The sequence below is a fragment of the Marmota flaviventris genome, chromosome 6, assembly GCF_047511675.1.
Source record: "Marmota flaviventris isolate mMarFla1 chromosome 6, mMarFla1.hap1, whole genome shotgun sequence".
Classification (NCBI taxonomy): Eukaryota; Metazoa; Chordata; class Mammalia; order Rodentia; family Sciuridae; genus Marmota; species Marmota flaviventris.
In genome coordinates, this window is record NC_092503.1 from 7,439,912 (window position 1) to 7,463,497 (window position 23,586).

The 23,586-nt window shown below is 55.8% G+C and overlaps 1 protein-coding gene across 1 annotated transcript in view; it reads right to left on the reverse strand.

Annotated features, from left to right (window-relative positions):
• Positions 1-23,586, reverse strand: part of Igf2r (insulin like growth factor 2 receptor) — a 96,339-nt gene that overhangs the window by 13,236 nt on the left and 59,517 nt on the right. Inside the window, exons 23-41 of the mRNA XM_027939585.2 lie at positions 21,107-21,271; positions 20,637-20,780; positions 20,365-20,540; positions 20,020-20,107; positions 19,388-19,603; positions 18,536-18,666; positions 18,174-18,271; positions 15,109-15,245; positions 13,906-14,096; positions 12,488-12,614; positions 11,558-11,677; positions 11,047-11,303; positions 10,583-10,801; positions 8,733-8,882; positions 6,506-6,667; positions 5,196-5,403; positions 4,745-4,891; positions 3,614-3,848; positions 2,826-2,962 (exon numbers count right to left, since the gene is read on the reverse strand). Of these exons, the coding sequence (XP_027795386.2) occupies positions 2,826-2,962; positions 3,614-3,848; positions 4,745-4,891; positions 5,196-5,403; positions 6,506-6,667; positions 8,733-8,882; positions 10,583-10,801; positions 11,047-11,303; positions 11,558-11,677; positions 12,488-12,614; positions 13,906-14,096; positions 15,109-15,245; positions 18,174-18,271; positions 18,536-18,666; positions 19,388-19,603; positions 20,020-20,107; positions 20,365-20,540; positions 20,637-20,780; positions 21,107-21,271 (3,108 nt within the window). The remainder of the gene's footprint in view (positions 1-2,825; positions 2,963-3,613; positions 3,849-4,744; positions 4,892-5,195; positions 5,404-6,505; positions 6,668-8,732; positions 8,883-10,582; positions 10,802-11,046; positions 11,304-11,557; positions 11,678-12,487; positions 12,615-13,905; positions 14,097-15,108; positions 15,246-18,173; positions 18,272-18,535; positions 18,667-19,387; positions 19,604-20,019; positions 20,108-20,364; positions 20,541-20,636; positions 20,781-21,106; positions 21,272-23,586) is intronic.

Here is a 23,586-nt window from a genome sequence, read left to right on the forward strand (position 1 = left end):
GGCGACTGGGAGGCAGGGGGCAGGACAGCACAGCCCCCGGCCCCAGGGACTGAGGGACAGGGGCCGGGCACCAAGGGGTGCGGCAGCAGGAAGCCACCCTTGGGGCAAGGCCATCCTTGTCACAGGGCCGCAAACCACTCGAGCACTGCGGAGTCCTAGGGCTTTAAGGAAGGCAGGGCTTGAGAGCAGCGAGCCAGAGCGCCTGGCACAGAGCACTGCGGTGCCACAGGCCGCCCAGCTGTCCCAGTCAAGGAGAGGCGGGAAACGACGTGCAGACAGAGTTGAGAGAGAAACAGAAAGAAAACCTTTGAAAACTGCCACCCTGGCCAGCTAGAGAACAAAAGGCAGGTTCCAGAGAGTACACCAAGGCCGGCCGCGTGTCCCTGCCGGGCAGATTCCCCTGGATGGGAAGAAGCGGTGCCGTGTGCACCAAGGCGAAAGGACACCCAGAGGCATTTGAGAGACTTCAAGACAAAAGGAGACCTTGAGGGCAAGTCCCCAGAGGCGCCCTCAGGAGCTCAGCCTTCACCGCCTGGGCCCCCGTACCCCTGGGGTGTCCCCTGCATCCCACTGTACTCTTGGCAGCCCAGTGCAGCCCAGTGGAGTCCTGCTGTACACGGGCCTCAGTGACCTCCACCTAGACACCAAAGGCTGAGCCAGACAGCTTGGGGGCCCAGGCAGACACCCGACACAGGAGCACCGCATGGGGCCCCAGCAGGACAAGGCCTAGTGGAACTGTGTGAACCGAGCAGCCTCGAGGCCACAGGAGTGCAGAGCCACCGACACCCAACACGGGCCTGGAAGAGCTCGAGGCTGCAACCAGGCAGCAAGGCTGAGGGGTGGGGCTGCCCCTGGACCTGGCAGCCACTTGGTCCCAGGGTGCCCAGGAGTGGGCACAGGGAGGGAAGATCAAGCTGGAGCCTTAAGATGTAACGTTCTCTGCCCTGTTGGGGCCTGCTACCCCTTTGGTAATAGAAGGGCTATGCTCTGCCCATCTCTGCGTTAGATTCTGTAAACACACAACGTGCTTTGTTCCATAGGCTTCCAGCCAGAGGGTCGTTTGCCTCACGATGGACTGTGTCCGGAGCTCGGCCACGTACAATTTAGATGAAAATGGGACTCTGAACTTCTAGATTGGTGACAGAACAAACTTTTGAGGTTACTGGGTATGAGGATGGCCTTAGGCCTGAACCCAAGAAACTCCATTTTAAAACTCCAGTTTGAAACCCGCAGCCTCATCAGGCACACCTAACAGAGCCCTCCAGTGTGGCCCTGAGGCACAAACCAGTCACTTCCCCACCCTGACAAACTCAGAGTGAAGCCTCTGGCAGGCTGCCCTCACCCAATAAGAGGGAAAGGCCAAAAGATCAGGTGAAGACCACCAGACTGGATGTTCTAACCCCGGGGGAAATGATGTCACTGGAGATCTGGTGGCAGCTGGTAAGGACTGAAGGGGGAGGCGTTAAAAGCCCCCAAATTTGGTATAAATAATGAGCAAATGAACAGACATTCAGCCAGCGGATACTGATGCCCTCATGCTGAGGGCCTGAGGAGGACCTGGACTGACATCCCAACACTTGTCATCGTTTGCTGATCCTCTGCATCTTCCTTACCGCTCTCAAAACTCTACAGCCACATCTTGTCCCTGGTGAGTCTCCCTACAACCCTCTCCTCAGCCGGCCGTCAGCTCCACCCCAGGAGAAGCCTGCCATGGTCTGAGTGAGTGCACACCCGCTGGACTTCAAGCCTAAGCCTCGAGACTTTTGATCTGACATTTGAACTCAGCACACAGAGGGAATGTCTGTCATGAGCCTGGCATGATTAAGTATGTTTGCAGTGCTCAGAATTAATTAATCCAGAACTGTTTGCTGTGAATTCATTAATCTGGAATTGTTTCTGTGAATTGATTATGTGTACTGCAGTGCCTAGCATTAAGGATTATCATTTTCTTGATTAAGAACCTATAGAGTTAAGTTGTATTAAGTGATTTGAGTGAATAAAGCATTCACGTGGACATTCTTTGTTTCTCCCACTGGCCTGCATAAGTCACACCTTTGCCCACTGCAACACTGGGTTGGAACAAACGTACTTCACGTGAGGGGACATGAAGCTGGGGGCAGAACGCCATGGTCTGAATGCGTTCCCCAAAGTCTGTGTTGGAAACTCTGGCTCACAGCCCCTTCTTGAGCAGTGCGGCAACAGCGGCAATAGAACCCAACTCTCCACAGGGAGGGTGATTTCGGGGGGTTTGGCTTCTCCCTCGGCTGCAACCCGCAGAGCCTCGGTTTGATTTTTACCAAAGGTTACAGTTATTTCCTCAGAATTCTCTTTCTCCATTTCCACATCTCAAGCTCACTTAGTCATCCTGTAGCTTAATCAGCACGAGCCCCAGAATCCCACTGGAGCCTCACAGGCACAGGCCGTGCCTCTAGCAAACCTCCTTCCATCAGGGAAGAACAACCCAACTGAGCAACCAACTGCACAATGAACCCTCTGTCGAAGCCATTAAAACCATCTATTTTCCAAATCATCAAGAAAATGTACCCTGAACTATCTCCACTAAGTCCTCATGCCACTATCTGCCCTCCGAAACAGAACCATTTGTGGAACACAACCTTGAGAGGAACCGGACACTCAGTCTGGACCTGCAGTCTCAGGGAATACAAACTGGCACAGACCTCCACGTTCCAGGAACTGCCAAGATTTCAGAGACGGAAATCACAACAGGACGCTCGCGCCACGGTCCTGCACCCTCCCACCTCAGGATAGCTCCGTCTTCCAGTCTAGGCCCTGGAACCAAGCAAGACGGGGACTCGGAGCCTCACCTATGACATCCAGCCTTTGCGTGTGGACGAGTCCCAAGACCTGCACTTGACCAGACGCACTCTTCTTGCAGACGCTGGCTCTTTCCGAGCAGTCCAGTGGCCCCTTGTATATTCTCTGGCACAGATTTATGAAGTACCTACAGCAAGACAAAGAAGGGGTGAGCAGGGAGGTCTCCACCCTGGCTCCACCTCCTTGCTGGAGGCAGATCGGACACAGCTCTTCCAGGCCCACGAGCCACAGAGCAAGGAGCGCTGAGGAAGGGAGTGGCCCACGCCACACCTGCTGCAGACCAACACGGGGCATAGCGAGGAGCCTGCGGGGCACGGGCAGTGCTCCAATCCTGGCAAGTCGCGCACCATCTTTCATGCTACTTCCTCCTCCAGCTCACGGCCCGCCCTGCGGTGAGGCCCTGGAGAGCAGCCCCACAGGGCACGGTCAGGACAATGAACCAAGCCGGCAGAGGCAAAGCCTAGGGAGCTCTTGCCAGAGAACTGAGAAGGTCCACCCCCCGCCCACACTCAGCAGCAGGTGGCCCGTCCAGCAAGGGGCAAGCTGACCTGTTCAGCCTGCCCAGCTTCTGGGTCTGAGGGGTCATCTCTGCTCACCCACCTACGCTCCTCTGACTGCACAGCCACTCGGTAGGCACAGGTGACATTCTGGGCTGCCTCCAGGAGCACAACCACAGTGACAGGCACCATCAGCACCACACGTACGTGACTTTGAACCACGATGAGCCAGCAACCATGGGGGGCCCCTAAGCTCCCACCTGTGTGCGGAGGGTACTCACGAGGTTCCTTCGTGGACGAAGAACCAGGACCCAGTGAGGGAGGAGAGCAGCCGTAGGTCATAGGTCTTGTGCTTCTGAACGAACTTGCACTCCATCTTCCGGGGCGGGCACACGACCTTCGTCTTCCACTCAAATGTCACCTCACACCCACGGACTTCACTGAAGACCTGCGGCCTCCCGACATCCTCGTCTTCGTCACACTTAAATATGATCGCAGACGTCCGGTGGCTGTTGGCTAGGGAACAGCAGGCGTGTCCCGACTCTCCCGTCTGGCTGTCCCCGGGCGCCCACCCCACACTCGCCAGGCTCCTCCTGAGTCTCCTGTCACCGGGCGGTCCCTCACCCACAGCTCACCCTCGCCCAGCTCCTCCCAACTCCTGTCCCCGGGCTGTCCCCTAGGTGTAGCTAAGGCACTCCTTGTCTGTTTCTCTCATGCAGATCCCAGTCCGGGCAGACCTGGCCCCGCAGGCCCCACGGCACTAACCCAGGTCCTCACTGAGCGTCAGCACCTGATTCCACAGCAATGAGCACAAAATATCTGCCACTCCTAAAAGTTCAGTGTCATCAGGGACCAGGAGTAACTGGTGTTCCGTCAGAACCAGCAGCAGAAGCACAGCTGTCCCTCGTGAACTTACACCTCAGCTCCTAACGTGTCCTGATCATTTACCAGAACGACAGATCCTCACACAGTGACCTCCTCTCGCTCTTCCTGACACTCCCATCACAAGAGGGGGCACCAGGCTTCACAGGAGCAAGGGCGCTAAATACGGCCCCGAGGCCCCGGCCCCTCCCAGCCACTGAACCCCGTGTGTGCCACACAGACAAAAGGCCACCATGAGCCCCTTGCTTCTCCTGAATTCGCCAGCCACCCTGACCCGTGACAGGCAGTGGTTCTGCTGGGCATGACTCTCAACCTCCAGGGCTGAGCACCGCAGTGGACACGAGTCCCCAGGCCAGGGAGGGGCCCAGCTCATCTCAACCCAGAGCAACTACAGCGTTTCCTGTGGGCGACAGTCCCAAGAAGGGAAAGAGACGTATACGGCAGGACGATGCCCCGGCCACCCGCACGTCCACCAAGCTCTGGGCTGAACAGAGCGCGACAGGACCAAGGCCGCGCGCGCCGCCACTCACTCTGCCTGCAGAAGCCCCACTCGTGGTCCCGGTCGTAGTCGGCGGTGGTGCTGCACCAAAGCCTCGCCCGACCCTCCAGGACACACTCCTCGTAGCTCTTCCTGTTGAACGTGAAGGGGAAGACGCAGGGGTCGCCCGCCTCCGTTTCTGGAATGAAGAAGAACATCCCAAAGACCCAGGCTCAGTGACGGCAGCCACCCAAGGCCACCCGCGGAAGACCTAAGGGAGCCTCCGCCCGAGCCACCCAGGACAACTGGGATGCGCCTGCCGAAACCCGAAGGGCACCTGACGGGACGAGCGCATCGTGGCAGGAGCCCTCACGCCCGAGGAAGCCACGTGACCCGTCCGGTTCAAGCCCAAGCTTCTAGCACTCACAGGGCTTAAAGCTCACTCCTCGGACTGTTCCCGCTGCTAAGCCTACTCTCACACTTACTAGGGATTCAAAATTCACCTGGAGGACAAGTGTCGCCATTCACGTAGCTCAGAATGACCGCTTCGTCCTGGTGCCTGTAATCCAGCTGCATGGATGCCAGCCGACCAAAGGACGCCCCCTTGCTTCCGGACAGCAGGCAGACGCCACCGTCCTTGCAGCCACCCTGCTCCGGGCCCGCTGCCACGGTGCACACCCCCACGCTATATGTGCGTGACCCTCGCGTCACCTGCAAGGACAGACAGCACAAGTGGCAATGACTGCAGGCAGCACCTGGGACTCCAAGTTAGAAGCGTCACTGCAGCTTGTGCAGTGGTGGCCACAAGCTACATCCAGGTGCCTCAGGGCCACCTGCAGGGCAACAGGAATGCCCTGGGCTTCTCCAGGCACCTCCGAGTGGCCACCACAAGGTGCCGCCCCTCCGGCCCAGATCATCTTCCTTTCTCTGGCTTCTCCCCGGGATTGTGGGGGCCCAATGTGGCTGCTAACCTGTCCTCCTCAACTGGGCCAGAAGAGAGGGGCCTGCTATGAGACCCCAGGCTCATCCTGCTTTCTGAAGCCGGCACCTCCTCACTTGGGACACTGAGCCAAGAGCCCAGCAGATGCTCCACATGAAAACGTGCACTTGCTCTCCTGCCCACTCTGTCCTCCCAGGATCCCCCTGCCACACACCTGAGGCTGTGTCCCAGGAACCAGGGTACTGGCTCCAGCAGGGACACAAGGGCTAGCCACTCTCTGGCTGCCAGGCTGAGGCAGGAGCGGCCCTGTAGCCCAGCCCACACCCTGGACGGACTCAGCTAAGAGGTCTAGCAGCTATGCTGGCAGTGACAGAGACCTCGCTGACGGCCGATGTGCAGACACACAGGCCGGGGGCTCCGGCACAGGGAGCTGCACACCAAGTTCTTCTCACACAGGGGCAGCTGCCAGATTCTTCCTGACGTCACACCACTGGCCGGAAGACAGCTGCCTCTATGACGAAAAGCCAGGCTGACGAAGAGCAATTCCTTCTGGATTTCTGCCAGCCAAGCTAGATCTGACCCTGCCCCATGGACGTGTGGTCCCCTGCATGTCCCAAGATGCCTCGTCTGTTCTCCATCTGTGACAGGGTCTCACCGCCTGCCTCACAGGGTCATTTGATCCTCGTGAAGCTCAGAAACGCTGCAACCCACAAGCTGCAACCCAGCGCCGGCCGTGCCCTTAGCCAACACTCCAGCCGCCTTCCTGCCGTGCTGAGCCTGGACGCCCCACACGGAGCTGCACACACCAGGCACTGTCAGGGTGGAGCCTCCAGGCGGGACGAGAGGCAGCCAGGCTGTGGAAGAGCTGTTTACCTTGAAGGTGCTCCTGGAGAGGCTGGAAAGGTTGAAGCTGTAGAGCAACTGCTCGTCCGTCAGGGCGCAGCCCTCTGTCTTCACCTCGTCCGGACAGACGATCGGCGTCTCCCACTCAAACACAAAGTCACACTCGCTGGTCCTTATCAGCTTAGGAGTTCCCTGTGGTCAGGAAGAGTACAGGTCTTAAAGACCACAGGGCCCAAGCACGGCAGCCACACGCTGCACTCCCTGAACCCCTACCGGGTGTCCAGGAGGGCAGGGCTGCAGCCACAGTTGCGGGGATCAATGGGGACCTGTGACCCATAGGGGCAGCTCCCCAGGGAACACCAAGCAGGACCAACACAGTCCTGGGGTGCAGGCTGGCACCTCTGACGGCTCGCACAGCCCTATAACACCCTTGCTAGCTGCAGGTTGTCACTCCCTACTTAGAGACAGAGGACAGTGGGGGGACGTGCCGCACCGTGGTTCATAGGAGAAAGGGTGTCTTTCAACATCCAGAGACAAGTCTGTGAGGGGGACATCACCACTGCTAAGGAGGGGCGAGTGTCCAGATGCTGGGGATGCATGTGACCAGGGAGGGGCAAGGCACCATGTGGCCAGACATCCCCCAGGCCAAGTACTTTGAATCTGGCTGTTTATTCTTCCCTTAGAGCAGCAGAAACAGATGACGTGGCTGGGAGCTCCACCAGCCACTGCCACACAAAACCTCTTTTCCTACGATTCAAATGGAAAAGTACTTCCACTAAAGATGGAAACTTCAGGGAAGAAAGTCTACTCAGAATCCTTCCAAAACTGGACACATTCAGCATGAGATGCCATTGCTAAGATCAAGTGAGCATGTCCACTCTCACGGGGCAGCTGCTCTGGGAATTCCTAAATCACATCCCCTAATTCCACCACATTCCACCTGACGCCAGCTTAAAGCCAAGGACAGTTCCAGCTTATCTGCTTGTGTGAGATAATCTGACTCCCCTGAAGAGGGGGTCTGTGACCAAGGAGGGATGAAGGGCCGAGTGACAGGGGCTCTGTCCACCTGCCATATGCTGAGTGTTTGAAGCAGTGCAGATGACACCCACAAGCATGCAGATATGCTCACGAGGGGGCAGCTCCCTGCTTCTTGGTAACTCAGCACCGTGTCACACCCTCAGGACTCATGCACAGGGACAGCTGAGGGCTGGGAGGTTCCCTGGGCCTCTGCACAGAGCAGTCAGGGGCAGCAATGGGAGTTTCCCCCAACAACTGTTCTTTCCTCGTGCCGGGGGTCACCAGGTCACTTCCTGCCACTGTCAGCACATCCATGTCCAGCACAGTGACCTTCCCATCAAACCTGCTCTAGCTAAAGGATGCCAGGATCACCTTCATCGAGACCATAATTCATCACCTGCACCCCTCAGGGTGAGATGAGCCTGGGGACCCACGGCGTTTAGGATTCTCAGAGGCAATGCAGGATTTGTTATTTCCATCACATAGCACAACCCCCAAACCCTGTGATCAAGCTCATGGATATTTCTGTAGCAGTTTGTATGAATTTTCACAATAGATGGGACAAATGCAGATCCTAAGAAGCTTCAGTACTCATTATCAAAGGGGTGACAAGTTCTCAGAGCCTCAAGGGCCCCAGAAGCACAGAACCAGGGCTGAGGCCGCGCTACCCAGGAAGAGCTGCCCGTGGGAGCAGTAGCTGGACCTGCCACCCCAGTCACTGAGACACAGGAGCCGGACCCTCCCGTTTTGACTCCTTTCACACTGGGGGGGAGGGCTCAAGGGAACCAACCGGCAGACACAAACTCTTCATCACAGAACAGTTCTCATTGTAATGGAAGTTGGTCTCATTCTTAAAAAGCACCAGAAAGGTCAATAACTTCCAAAGCTGTGCTTTTGTTCTTTGCTGACCTTTGAATTTAGACTAAGTTCCAAATGATGCCCCAAAATCTGACCTCTCTATAAGGAGGAAGTCAGTTTAAAAAAAAAAAAAAAAAGTAAGACCCTTAAATACATGTAGCCAATGCTGGGTGCCATTTCTACACTCAAAGGTCATAAGTTTTTGAATTCCAACAAGCCTCCACGCAGTATGAAGGCACTCATTCCTCAGACCCAGATGCACACTGAGCTCGTTACCCAAGGCAGGTGTTTCGTACCCTTTGACCTGAAACGTGCTTCACAGTTATCCAGCCTGGCTCGCCAACCCACACTTAAGCGTCTAGACTGACCGGAGGCCACCTACCATGCTGACGCCTCTCTTGCAGTGGAAGGCAATGAGCGAGGTGTAGTTGAAATGCCTGTCCGCTAGGCATGGAGTGCTGCTTTCAAAATTCAGGTAAATTTCATTGGCCACTGGATTGAGGATTGGAGGGCCTGTGACCCGGCCAATATCCTAAACAAAGGAGAGAGTGAACAGCACTTCAGGAAATTAGTTGTTCCAAGGTTAGTGGAGTGAGAGCTAATACAGAACTGTGAAACTCACACTTCACCAATTCTGAAAACCAACAGCACCTGAAGACACTGGGTCAAGGCCATGCCAAGTGGGAATCTGCACAGAGACCCGGGGAAGCCCATATGACAAGGTCATCTGTTCAGGAACGAGAGGTGTTTCTATCAGCCAATTTTCAGAGTCGAAGTAACTGGGTTTTCTGTCTCTGGCCATCTCAAGGTCCTCCCTACCTGATGGTGGAGGTGGGAGCCCAAGCTACGCCCACCCCACCACCCCCATGCTGCCCTGGACCTACCCATTCCCTCAGCTCATCAGTACCCACTGGGCAGGTCCTCAAAAGAGGGAACAAATTGGTTCACCAATTTTTATTGCTTAGTGCAGCCACAGACACACAGTAGATGCTCAATTAGAATTTCTAAATGAATAAACAACGAAAGAAGAGTGAATGGCCAGGAAAGGGACATGTCATGAATATATGGACATGTGCATGAGCGAACATGCATGAGCATATGTGTGAACACGCATGTACTGCACACGTGTTTCTTCCCTGTGATTCGGTTTTTGGCTGCTATTCATTCATCACCATGGAGCATGTTTGGACTTGAAATTTAGATGAATTTAGAAATTCATCATTTAGAAATCTGACGAAGGATGGCCAAGCAGGAGAATTCAGCAGGGCAGATCTCTCAAAAAATGACTCACAACTGAAGCTCCCTCACCTGCCCTGTTGCCCACGGCTGTAGCCTGTACCACAGACCACTTCCAGCGTCCTCTACACCAAAGGTACAAACAGTATCCTACCTATCTCTCTAAAACCCATATCTAGACATCTTACCATAGGGTTTACCCTTGGGAGCACTCAGACACAGAACAAGAACAGAAACAGAGAACTTTTGAAATACATTTCAAGTACAAAATCACCCCAAGAATTTGACAAAATATGAATATAGCTCATATAATTTTTTAAAAATCCAAACCTATAGTAAAAGGTACTAGTGTAAACCAACACTTTGAAGAGTTGTTGTTAGCAACTGCACTCTTGCCCTTGTTTATAACTTGCTACAAAAAAAAAAAAGTGCCCATATTTCACAAGCATTTTCATTACACAGGTATTTCAGACTAAGAAACCAATCTATGCCAATGTTCCTTCCTACCACTGAAGATTATAGGTGGTGCACACCTATAATCCCTTTGAGAGGCTGACAGGGGAGGATCATAAGTTCAAAGCCAACCTCAGCAACTTAGACTGTTAGGCACCTAAGGAGACCCTGTCTCAAAACGAAAATTTAAAAAGGGCTGGGGATGTGGCTCAGTGGTTAAGTGTCCCTGAGTTCAATCCCTGGTACCAAAAAAAAAAAAAAAAAAAGATTCCCCTGATCAGGGTACCCTGAGACTCCTAGAACAACACCAAAGTCTACCTATACATATAGGTTCACATTTTCTTACTCAGATTAATGACTGTCTGGCTACCATTCCAGGCTGATCATTCAACACCCAAACCCTTCACTTTACCCAGAACACACAGCCCAGCTCATTTCCCCACTTTGCCTGACTAACTCACCCCCAAAGGCAAGAAGCACAACACAAAGGTTTCCGACAATAGTCCCACAAAGACCCTCGCCACCTGGCTGCTCCATACTCACTATCGGGGGGCCACTGACTGGAACTTTGCACACCGCAGACCCTGCGGGACAGGGCACCCCGTGCATCGGATTCAGCGGCTGGCAAATGTTGATGTAGAAGTCCGGGTTGGTGTCGGAGGTGTCATCCTCACTCTCGTCGTAGGCCTCGTAACCACCAGTGCGGTGGATGAGCGGGGACAAGTCGATAATGGAGCTTCCGTTCCTCACGGAACACTCTGTCTGTTCAACAGGAAAGAGCGCACGTCGGTTCTACAGGGGAAGATTTCCTGAGGCTCCCACGGTAAGGACTCCAGAGCTGAACCACAGGAGCACAGGGCAGGCAGAGGGTCCCGGGGCTTCACTCCGTAGCACCGGGCGGGAGGGGCGGGAGTGGTCAAGGCCACCAGTACCTGGTGGGGGGGCGAGGGAAGTGCACAGCTGGGGGGGGCCGGTGTCGGGCATGGGCTTCCCCGTCCCGGACTCACCGCTTGCTCGCAGGCCAGGGGCGTGTGCCAGGAGAAGAAGAGAGTGCACGTCTGTTTGTCCAGGGAAATGAGCATGGGCCTGTTTGTGGGCCCAGCCTCAGGCCTGCACACAAAGCTGATGACACTCTTATAGCTCAGGCCAGACTTGGAGGGACACGGGGACCCATCCTCGTACACCAGCTGTAGCACCTGATCCACGTAGGTCAGCTTCTTGCTGGCCTTGCCCACGCTGATCCTGGTCTGTCCGAAGCAAGCCCCTGCATGTGGGAGGGGGAGGAAGGCACAGTCAGGGAGTCAGTCGCCAAGTTTTCTGAGACCTTTCCATAAAGTCATAGTCACTAAGTCTGGCTTTGGCCATCACTGTGCTGAGCTTCACAATGCAGCCCCCCGGGCCTGAGTACTGCTGAGATGACGGTGTGGGTCTTGGCTCTCCTTGTGACTGCCAGTGCCAGAAGTTGGGCTGGGGACAACCAGACAAGGGAGACAACAGTCGAGGGGCCGCAGCACTCACCCACACCAGGAGCGCAGTTTTCATTGTCCCCACAGATGCTCATGTAGACGAGCCCCTTCTCGCTGTAGGCAGCCGTGAAACCAGTTCTGCCACTCAGAGAGCTCAGGTCGAAGAGGTGTCCTGCGGTGGAAGGGGAGGGACACAGTGACTCCAAGGAGCTCAGCCTCAGGGAGCCTGTCTCCAGCAAGCTCATGCGGACCACGTCACTGCAGGTGTCAGGCCCCCTGACCCCCCCCCACCAATCTCCACTGACGGTACCCTAAAGTGCTCCCACCAGCCAGTGCATGTCTTGTGACCACCGTCCCCAGCTTTAGGGGATGGTCCACCTTTCCCCAAAGGCCATCGTGGCTCCCAGCACCTGTTCCTGCTGGAGTACCACGCAGCCACAAGGTCTCCCAAGGCCTGGCATCCACCTGCCAGGGGACCACCACCCACTCCTTTCCAGGCACCCAGACAGAGGGAGGCAGAAGCCTCCGGCTCGTCTTGTCTGCCAGGTGGGCTCTGGAGTCCAGAGGTAGCATTCAGGAGCTCGTCACCCCCATGGGAGGACGAAGAATGGCTTTGAGAGCAGGTGGCCTCTCCCACACTGAATCAGACCCAGTGTGAACACAAAGGCCGACCCAGAGGAAGGGCCAACGTGCCCAGCCACAGGATGCTCCTGCCAGGGTGCCTGGCTGCCCACCGCCTTCCCTCGCCCCTCACCTGTGCTGGGGTTGGTGACAGCCCCGCCCCCTCACCTGTGCTGCCTGGCACAGCACCGCCCTCACCTGTGCTGGGGTTGGTGACAGCCCCGCCCCCTCACCTGTGCTGCCTGGCACAGCCCTGCCCTCACCTGTGCTGGGGTTGGTGACAGCCCCGCCCCCTCACCTGTGCTGCCTGGCACAGCCCCGCCCTCACCTGTGCTGGGGTTGGTGACAGCCCCGCCCTCACCTGTGCTGGGGTTGGTGACCTGGCAGTCGTCGTGCACACTGCTCCTCACGGGGCAGGCGGCGGCCGTGGGCCAAGAGAAGGTGTACTCGCACTCCTCCACGGCGCTGATGAACAGGGGCCTGGAATTCTGCAACAGGTGGATGGCAGCCGGCGTCACACAGCTGCCACGCGGGCAGTGCCAACCCTCACCCTGCAAGACCCCACGAGCGCGTGGAAGTCCTGCTCAGTGTCACTATGGGACCAGGGCAGGTCAGCAAAAGTGAAGGGTGGGGACCTGTTGCTGAGGCGCCCCATGGGCCCCACGGGTGGGTCAGGGAAACCAGCTGAGAGGACCAAGGTGGCCCAGCAGGTAGGAGAGGCTCTGGGGGGGCCAAGGCGACACGAGCAAGGCTGACTGACGGAACCCTGACTGTGCGAGCTGCCCTCTGCTGTGGCTCAAACAAAAGACCCAGAGGGCTGGTCATCGATCCTACCAGCCCTTCCCCTGGCAGCAGTGTGCTCACGGTTCATCTCGGACACTTCCCGTCCTCTAGAGCTGGTACCCAGCAGCACCCTGCGGTCCAGGACCCTGGTTGTGGGGGAGAGCCCCCTCACTACCTTCCCTTCCCTCCTGCACGTCAGGAGGCCTCTGGTCCTGGACCACGAGTGCCCAGCCCCTCACGGACGAGAAGACTGCAGGCCAGCTGCCCAGGAGTCTGGCTGAGCTCTGAGCACTTCCAGGAGGACCCACGCTGCTGCTGGAGGGAGGGAGGCTCGGCCCCTGGAGCTCCCTGGGACCCGGCTCCTCCCCCACTGCCGCTGGCTCCAGAGGACCTGGCAAGCCATCCTCACACCAGCAGGGCTGCTCCGGGTTCTAGGAGTCCCTAGGTTCCTGTGTCCCGAGAGCCATTTCCCACCCTCACACTCAGCAGCACACCCTGCGCACCACGCCTGACGGAGAAGGCGGCCACGTGGCCAACACCTGCCCAGCTGCGCGCACCAGGCAGAACGGAGCCCAGGGGAACAAGAGCCCTCACGCACTGCGCCTGACTCCAGCCACTTCCCACGGCTCCTCCACCCTCCTGACAGCCAGCAAGGCAGGGCTGCTCCAGGGTGGGACAAAGTCACGAACCAGGTTCGCAGCTAGGCAGAAAGAGCACCCCCAAAACAGGCCTCCTCCCAAGTGGCCTCCTAGAAGGCGGGCAGCGTCGCCACTCTTCTCTACGCTTCTGGGACCGAGTCTGGCTCCACAGAGCACCAACTAACAAGCCTGGCCCTGCGAGGCTGAGCACCGAGGAGTCACGACTGTCCCCCTGGATAGCAGACCCAGCTCCTGCCCAGCTGTGTCACCGAGCTCTGTGACCCGCACCCCAGGGATGCACGGGTGCCTGTCTCGCTGGCCCGCGGATCTGCACCGTCGTGGAAGCCACGCCACTCACCGCTTGGCTCTCGCTGCAGGTGAACCGGAGGGTGGCCGACTTTTTCCGAATCTTGTCTGGACACAAGTCGCCATCCGTGTACTTTAGGACAACGACGCCGTCTCTCCACTGAGGACTGTCCCTTACCCTGCCAAGGTTCACAGGCTTGGAGCCATCCAGCAGACACACGGCCGCCTCTGGAGGGCACGGCTCTGCAACGTGAGGAGACACGACGAGGCATTACCTGCAGGGACTCCGTCTGTCTCTCCTGGCACCTGGCACAGTGGTCACACAGGGCCCCACCAGAACCCCAAGTGTGAAACCAGCCTCAGCAACCTAGGAAGAGTCTGACTCAAAATAAAAAGAACTGGGGATGAGGCTCAGTGGAACCTGGGTTCAACCCCCAGTTCCAAAAACGTAAAAAACACAGCTTAACCCAAAGGGACAGCAGCGGCCACCAGCCTCGCCCCCTCCAGCCTCCATCCCAATGCCACTCTGCTCCACACAGCACTTTCTCCCCCTGAAGTGCTGTTTTACCACAGAAGGGCCAGGAGCAGCCATGGGGAGTGGTGGGGACAGCCAAGACACAACAGATGCATCCTTTCCCAGCCCCACACAGGGGGAAGCCCCAACTCCTCATTGAGTCAACAGGCTGTTCTGAGTGGTCTGCACTTGTGTGCCCTGTATTCAAGATTCACCAAGAACACTCTGCCAGTTCCCAGTCACCAAAACCGCTGTGCCACCTGCCCCAGCTTAAGAAGCAGCCCACACCACAGTGCAGGACCACAGGGTCACAGCCCACCCCACACAAGGGGAAGTGGGCCACAGCCTCCCGCCACACCCGTGAGAACACCTTTTCACAGTTAAAACAGCTGCACCCCGAGCTTGGCGCCTGGACTTCTGAGGTGCCAAGCTCAGAAGTGCTCATGGGCCCACACATGCCCCTGACCTCGAGTCTCCACCCTAATACTAGAGTCCCTGCATGGTGACGAGCACAGGGCACACACCAGGGTGCCTGTTCCAGCCTCCACCTCCCACCCTGTGCCCTCAGAGACGCACTTGCTCCTTCCCTTCCACCTACTGCCGATCCTCACACTCAAAGTAACCAAGTTCCCACCCAAGTCCTCAGCAGCGGGGAGCCGGGGCCACACCAGAGATCAGTCACCGAGACCCTTAATTACCCTGCCTGCCCCAGAGGCGCCCCCAGGTCACCGCCCTGCTCACCAGTGCCGGCCTGTGGAGCCAGAGACTTGCAAACATTGATGAGGTAGTGCTCAGTGGCCCCCGTCCTGGTCACCGCCTCCCAGTTGTCGCTGTATCTCGACAGGGGTGAGAGGTCATAGGAATTGCCAGCCCCATCCCTGCAGGGAGGAGAAGACCACAGTCAGTTCAGTGCCCCATCCAGAAGGGTTCCAGTGTTGTTGAGGCTTCACCCAGGGACAGAGAGAACGTCACAGAGGATGCCCCTGCCCAGCCAGGCAGACCGCCTTGACACCACTGAATTGTGAAGACTCACATTAACAAAACTAAGTCCAATCCAAAAATCATCTCCAAGTGCTGGGCACACACAGGCCATGAGAGGTGGAGCTCGCTGGCCAAGGAGCCAGCAGCTGAGGACTCAGGGCACACCAGCCACTCCAGAAGCAGCCTGGCAGGCCACCTGCTGTCCAAACCCACGGCCACAAACAGGCACAGAAGGAAAAAACGGGTTGTGCTGACCTCGTGCCCAGGATGAAGACGCGCTGCTATGCACCAGGTGTGCACAGCACTGAGCACCAGCACGCGCCAGGCCCAGCAGGATGGCAGCTGAGCAACTGCAGACCCACCCCTCGGGCTCAGCACTTACAGGAGAATGAACAGGGCTCATTCCTCCAGAAAGTGCCGGCGAAGCCAGGGTGTCGCCTGGACACGTAGACCCACCTATCTTAAGGAAGCCAGCAGAAGTCGTTAGTGAGAAAGACCATGGACAAAACCCCGGTCTTTAGTGTAGAGCATGCTAGATGGTGACAGGAGCTGAGGGGGCAACAGCCCTGAGGAGGGGAAGCTTGGGGAAGTGGCAACTGTAGAGAGAGCAGCCAGGGAAGGCCTCACTGAGGGGACCTCTGCGTAAACCCCAGAAGAAACAGCCTGAGGCCCAGGAGCAGCAGCACCATCAGAAGAACAGCGTGAGCCAGGGGCCTGAGGCACACAGCCTGGTGCACTCAAAGAAAGGCAAGGATGCCGGTGGGACAGGGAGAGTCAGGAGTGAAACGGGCGAGTCAGAGACCCACCACGGGGACAGCACGTGGGGTCCTTAATCCCAGTAAGAACTGCAGCTCAAGCTTCCACATGACACGGCCATGTGTCAGCTACACAACTGGCCTAGTGGGATATTCGGCAAGGGCAGGGGGCAGGGAGCTCACTACAGCAGTCGCTGCAGAGCAGCAGGCAGAGGAGAGGCAGACAGTGGAACCAGGCGGAGTCAGCAGAAGCCGAGAGGCAGCCAGAGGTGCAGCAGGGAGGAGAGCTCAGGGTCCGGAAGCTCCTAAGGTCCTAAGACCTTATGGGAGAAAGGAAAAGGGCACTGACAACAGTGGGCAGGAGGGGGAGGGGCCAGAGATGGGCCAACTGCAGGTCGAGGGGCTCAGAAAGAAACCGCTGAACACGCGGGCTTCTCCTCAGCCGACTCCTCCCACAGCACCCACACTGCAGGGGTGCCAGGACAGCGCGGGTGGGGGGCTGCACCTGGGGAATATGCAGAGACTCTGCCATATTACCTGGGGGGCTCTGGTGCCCCTGACACTACAGTGTGAGTATGTGGGGGGGGGGGGTCCTAGAACCAATCCCCCAGGGACACCCATGGATGACTACGTTGGTTTTTTTTTTTTTTTTTTTTGGCCTACTGGGGTTTGAACCCAGGGGGCTCTACCACTAAGCTACATCCCAGCCCTTTTCATTTTTAATTCTGAATCGAGGTCTTGCTAAGTTGCCCAGCTGGCCTTAAACTTGCAATTCTCCTGCCTCGGTCTCCTGAGTTTCTGGGATTGCAGGTGTGCGCCACTGTGCCTCACTACAATCTTCATCCTGAAAACAGTCATCGATACTGTTGGAGGCTGACCAACAGGGACACAGGTGCCTGTAATGGTTTAGATGTGAGGTGTCCCCCAAAGCCTTACATATAAAGCAATGCAAGAAGTTCAGAGGAGAAATGATGAGGCCATGGCCTTAACCTAGTAGATGAAGTGATCCCTGAGGGGTTCAGCCGGGTGGTGGCTGGAGGAGTGCGGCACTGGGGGGGCAGAGCTGAGGGTGTATCTTTTGTATCTGGAGACAGGAGTCTCTCTGCTTCCTGATCATCATGTGAGCTGCTTCCCTCTGCCACACCTCGAGCCCCGAGGAACAGACCCTCCTGTCTACAGGCGAGAGCTCTGAAACTGAGAGCCCTCAAAGACACTTCTTCTCCTCCCCACTCGTTCTGTTCTGGTCATTTAGTCACAGCAGTGGAAAAGCCGACGAAAACAGTGCCCTTTGGAGTTACAGAGGGTTCCAAAAAAACTATAAGAAATTATATAAGTAGTGGAAAAGGCTGAAGGGAGAAGATGGGGAAGGAGCTATTTTACCTTATACACACTTTTACTCTGTTACTATATAGACACACACGCAAACTTTCACTGTGAATAATCAGGAATTCTCCTTTGACTTAATTCCACTCAAAAACTTTGTATAGACATATTTTTAGGACAAGAAAGAAAATAAAAATTACATATATAAATACCAGAAAACTGAAGATTGCCCTGAAATAATACTTCGGAACATGGCTTAGAAAAATCAAGGAAGAAAATGGAATACAGAAGAGAAATTTGTATGAGACTTGTTTTTGTTGTACTATGAATTGAACCCACAGCTTTGGACATGGGTCTCAGGAGCATGTTGGGGTCACGGGGAACAAAGATCCAGGAACAGGGAGCCCCTGAAAAGCTGGTGGCCAGCGCTGCCCCATCCTGCTCCTCACCCCGGCCCACCTGTGTCCCTCCATCACCCTCCCCATGCTGCAAAGGGCCACACTGTCCCCAAAGCTGAGTCCCTGACATAAGCAGGGGACCTGGCCCGCTCTTTCCTCCCCTGCCCGGGAACCCTGAGAGGTGCCAACGCTCGAACATTCTGCTTCTGCTCCGGTCACCACCTCATGTGCATCTGACACAAGACAGTCACAGACTCTGCCAGGTGCCTGGGGAAGGAGGCCAGATAAACTGACCTTATGTGCTAAAGCAAAGCACACCCAGGGAGCCGGCCGACACACAGCAACTCACTTGAACGAACACTCAATCACACTGAAGGGTGGGCAGGCGTGCTGTGTTCGCCACTCAAACAGGTAGGAGCAATCCGAAGTCTCCCTCAGGAACACTGGCTGCAAAGTGAAGATGGACGTGGGTCAGAACAGGAATGCAGAGCTTCGACAGCTTACACTCCGAGTTTCAGGATGAAAACAAGGAGGAAAAGCTATGTTCAGTAAAGCCCAGAGGAACAGACCGCGCTTCCAACACATTTCCTGTAAATGACGTTTTTAACTGAGCTATCCGGGAGATTTTATGAGACCCAAGAGCCAACTCAGTTAAGACAAGGGCAGCTGGGGGAGGGCAGGGGACTCTGCAGGGCTGGGGTGGGCGCTCACCTTCTGTGTGGTCCGGTCACAGTAGAAGAAGATGGTGGTGGAGCGCTGGTACACCTGATGGCAGGTGTCGCCCCCGGTGTAGTTCATCTTCAACAAGCCATTTTCATAAGTCAGCTTCTGAGTAAGGAGACCTGTTCAAGAAGCAGCAGACCAAGCCAGCTTCAGTTCACAAGTCCCAGGCTGCCACACCCATCCTAAGCTGTGTCGAGTCACAACCTGAAGAGCTGGGGGGCAAAGCACCCCTGGACCACGGGCACCGGATCACCCACCCCCCGTCACATCACACCACAGGAGGCCTGAAGCCAGACCTCTTCCCGCCCAGCACGCAGCACAGCAGACTAACCTCAGGTCTGGTGAGGTGCCAGCACGCCTCAGCCCAGTCCTGAGAGGCTGTCTCTGCCCATTCTCACCACGGAGCTGTTCTACTGCATCTTTTAGAGCTCCTAAGCTGATTAAATCTGGCCCAGGTGCTGAGATGACAGGAGTAACTGTCTGCTCATTACGGCCAAGCCCTACACTGAATGTGTCCCCTGTGACTCAGCCCAGAAAAGAGCACCTCCAAACACCCACTAGCTGCTCAGTGTGTCCTCCAGGTGTTACAGAGCAACAGACCTTGGAGTCAGAAACACACTTAGCGAGTGACATGCTTCAGTGTGAACTCCGACCAAGAAAGCACCTGGGGTCAGAAACATCACTCACACGCTGCCGCCGCAAAACACGCGCTCCTTCCTGCTCTAGAGAAACGCTGTCCCCGGCGGAACTGCCTGACATTTTAATTCTATTCCTTGCATTTTAATTTTGTTCTGTTCTCTGCTGGACTTGCAAGTCCAACAAAAGAAAAACGAATGGTACCTGCCACTTTGTGAAATCCCTCTGGCCCCTGCTTTTCCTGACACGACGCGACCACCTTGGACCTGTCAGAGGTGGGGCAGACGTCTGAGGACAGCTTCCCACAGACGCGGAAGTGGTAGTTGTACTCGCCGGCGCTCACCACAGTGTCCTGGAGGCCCAGAGGCCTCAGGTCATACAGGTTGCCGTGCCTGGGGTCCTTCACCTGGCAGTTGTCCCCTGCAGGAACACACAAGCAAAGGCGAATGCCACGGCACAATAGCCCTGCTTCCAAGCAGGTCAACAGGCATTAAAAGCCAACACCACACTATTTTGTTTACATATAAACTACAAATTGTCCCTCAAACGCCTTTTGAGAAAAGCCAGTCTCAGGATAAAAACCCACTTCATCAGATCCAACCAACCCAACCCAACCCGAGGGTTTGTAAGTATGAGAAGACAAAAGTACGTCAACGCAGGTGTGTAGGAAAGGGTCACTGACAAGCTGCAGTAAAAGGAAAAACTCAAGGACAGGACATGGTCCACCGCTGGAAGTGCTTCCCAGTCCCCTCCATAGTGGCCGTCATAGGCTCACAGCTCAGGCGCACGTGCAGCACTGCTACCCTACGTCACGGTGAAGAACAGGCCAGGCTCACCTTCCGCCCTGACCACGGGACAGGCCTCCACCGTCCTCCACACAAACACGTACTCACAGTCGTCCAGCAGCTGGAACGTGGGAGACCCCTACAACACAGACCAAAGGCGCACTTTGTTTTCCACTTACTTATTTTTAAAAAATTAATCAAGTGATGGCCACAACTAATACCCCATGCAAGCCTCTGTGAGTCCAGCACGGAGCCAGACCCGGGACTGAACATCGCATTCTAGCCAAACCCCACTGGTGGCCAGAAACCATGAAGGAACCGGCAGGCTTCCCGGCACAGTCGACTGGGAGTGAAGGGAGACGGGCACCGCAGCACGCCTGGCCCCCGAGTACGCACCGAGGTCTGAGCACACTCGAACGTGATCCTGGTGGAGAAGCGCTGAGTCCCACATTTATCGCCGTTGACATACACGATGCTCAGGGACCCGTTTGCCGCCATCTGGGGGCTAATCTGCACCACACCCAGGTTCCAGCTGTTGTCCTCTGACACCAGGCATGACCCCACTGCGCTGCCTGAGAGAACAGGGTGGTGTCGGGCTAGGGGAGGACAGGAGGCTGCCCCCCACCTGAAGCCCTGCAGAGGGACTGGACAGGCTCAGCAGAGCTCACCATGACAGCCGGGCACATAAGGCAGGGGGTTGCAGACGCTCAGGTAGAAGGTCCTCTTCCTCCCACCCGCGGAGGTGTCCACCGCCGTCCACGGCTTCCTAACAGCACTCAAGGCGCTCAGGTCGTACTCGTTACCGGCCGAGTCTGAAACACCCTTTCTCATCAGTTCCAGGGCCACCTTTCACCCAAGTGAGGGTGGCTGACACCCCTGACCCCAAGGCCCAGAAGAGCCACCACAACCAGGAGGCTTTTCCATGCAGGAGGACAGCCACGCTGCCCCTAAACTGCCCACACGAAGAGACAGCAGGGCCGGCCCGAGACGACCGCTCAGCGCACACACACATATACACTCAGAAGCACACACGTGCTCTCACGCATCACACGCACACGCGCGCGCGCGCACACACACACACACACACACACACACACACTGTTCTCACCCAGCCCATCACTGCTAGGCCCCGGCTCACCGGTGACTTGGCAATCCACTGGAGAAGGCACACAGGCCAAGGCCGTCTCAAACTCAAAGAAGGTGCTGCGGATGCCTCGTGTGGAGTCAATGTCCTGGTACAGGAATCTGGGGGTTCCTGGGTAGACGTCAGCGTTGCAGAGGAAGCGAATGATAAACACAGTGCCTGGGGAGCAGGGAGCCAGGGTTAAGAAGCAGCTCAGCGCAGCCCCTGCCCCGCACCACGCAACCGCCACCCTGGGAACCAGTCACCGCACGTGCTGGTCTGTGCCCGGGGACCTGATCCGAACACTGAGTGGCCACACTCATGGCAAGTGACCCATGTCATCAGGGGTTCTTGGCTTCCTAACAGTCACAGGCCTAAGTCTCAGCACTCTTGCTCTGCCAGGAAGCATCCAAACCCCACGGCGCTGTCCCAGTCCAAACACCGGGCAGCAGCCTGACCCTCATTTACTAGGTTTCAACGAATACTAAGCTCTGCTGCCTACGAGAGTGAAGGGAACACAGGGACCACAGAGGGCTCGGTGAGTCCACAGAGCCAGGCCGGGAGTGGGGACGAATGGGCCTCCCTTGAACTCCCAGAAACATGCAGGAGGTAGGAGACCACATGGGAGCCCAGAAGTGTCCTCGGCCTGAGGGACTACTGGCTTCTACTCCAGGCACCATGGAGGGACGCAGCAAGGCTCTGAGCTGGGAAGGGACTCGTGTGATCTGACATTTAAAAAATAAATAAAATCATTGCTGCATCCAATACAGACTATTTTGTCTGTGAGGGCAAAGCAAGCAGGGAAGGAAGCGCCTGCCGCAGGCCAGGCAGTGGGGCGCGTGGGGCAGGGGCTGCAGCTACACTGACCCTCCAGGGCTGTCCATCATCACCCCCAACTTATACGAGGAAACTGAGGCAGGGGGGTAAAGCCCTGGTTATACAAGTGAGCAGAGCCCATGGAGCACTCCAGCCTGGACTGATACGGCCATCAGGAAATGTCCACCACTGGTAACTGCGTGACCACAATGTAAACCTGGTAACCCCGTGAGACACAAGTTTTTCAAAACTGGAGCCAGAAAAAGACATCACAGATAAATGATGAGCTTATTTTCTTTTAAAACATTGCTCTAAATGGAGAGCAAGAGAGCTAGACAAGAGGAGGGCATGCTGCTCCGTGGACAGCTGGGCGGACCGTGGCCCAGAGTCTCAGGACCCCATCTGTAGAGCACCACCACCCGGCTCTGCCCTGTGCTCCTGGGCTCTGACCCAGGGAGTCCAGAGTGAGCTTTCTCTTCTAGTGGAATTTCCACTGTCCTCACCTGGCTCTTGTACCAAGGAAACTGGCCTCCTACAAAAGTGTTCCTTCCATGCCACTGTCTGTGGTGGTTTCAGAAGAACTGGCGTGAGTTCTTTGAACATTTGGTAAAATTCAGCAGTGAAGCCATCTAAGAGTGGGCTTTTCTTGGTTGGGAACTTTACTAGTGATTCACTACTATTCTTTCTAATTGGTCTGCCAGGTTCTCTGTGTCCTCATGGATGTGTGTCCACATGTGTCCAGGTTTCCCGATATGCTGGCATAAAGTGGCTCCAGTAGCTCCTGATGACCCTTCCTACTCCTGTGTTATCACTGGACTGTCTTCTTTTCTCCTTCCTGTTTTTACTTGACTTCTCTATTTTTTCTTGAATAAGCTAGCTAAACATTTAAGTTCTTTTTCAAAATAACTCTTTGCTTCATTGATCTTATTGTGACTTTTTAGTTACACTTATTTTCACTTATTTCTGCTTCAATCTTTTTCTTTTCTTTTTTTTTTTTTTTTTTTTTTTTTGTGGTACAGGGATTGAACTCAGGGGCACACAACCACTGAGCCACATCCCCAGCCCTATTTTGTATTTAGAGACAGGGTCTCACTGGGTTGCTTAGCACCTTGCTTTTGCTGAGGCTGGCTTTGAACTTGTGATCCTCCTGCCTCAGCCTCCCAAGCCACTGGGATGACTGGCATGCACCACGACGCCCGACTTCTGCTCTAATCATGAGTTTCGATTGTTCTTGTTCCTTGAGTTGCATCTTGATAGTTTATTTTCAAATCTTTTCCCCCCCCTGGTGCAGGCATTTATTCCCGTTTCCCATGGGTTTTGAGAAGTTGTGCTTTTGTTTTCATTTGTTTCAAGAGATTTTTTAAATTTCCTTTTGGTTTTTTCATCAACCCATGACTTGCTCAAGACATCCTTGTTTACTTTCCACGCACCGTACGATTTCCAAGTTCCCCTGGTTGTTAATTTCGGATTTTAGTCCACTAAGGTCAAGGAAGATGAATCCTGTGGTCTCAGTTGTCTTTACTCTGTTGAGACCTGTGTCTTGGCCTAGCATGTTCCGTGTGTGGATGAGGAAAACGTGCTCCTGCCTTCTGGGTGACCGTTCTGGACACGTCTGCAGTCCCCTCGGTACAGTTCACCTTGGATCTTCTCTGTTGCTAGGTCTGGAGGGCTGTCCGTTT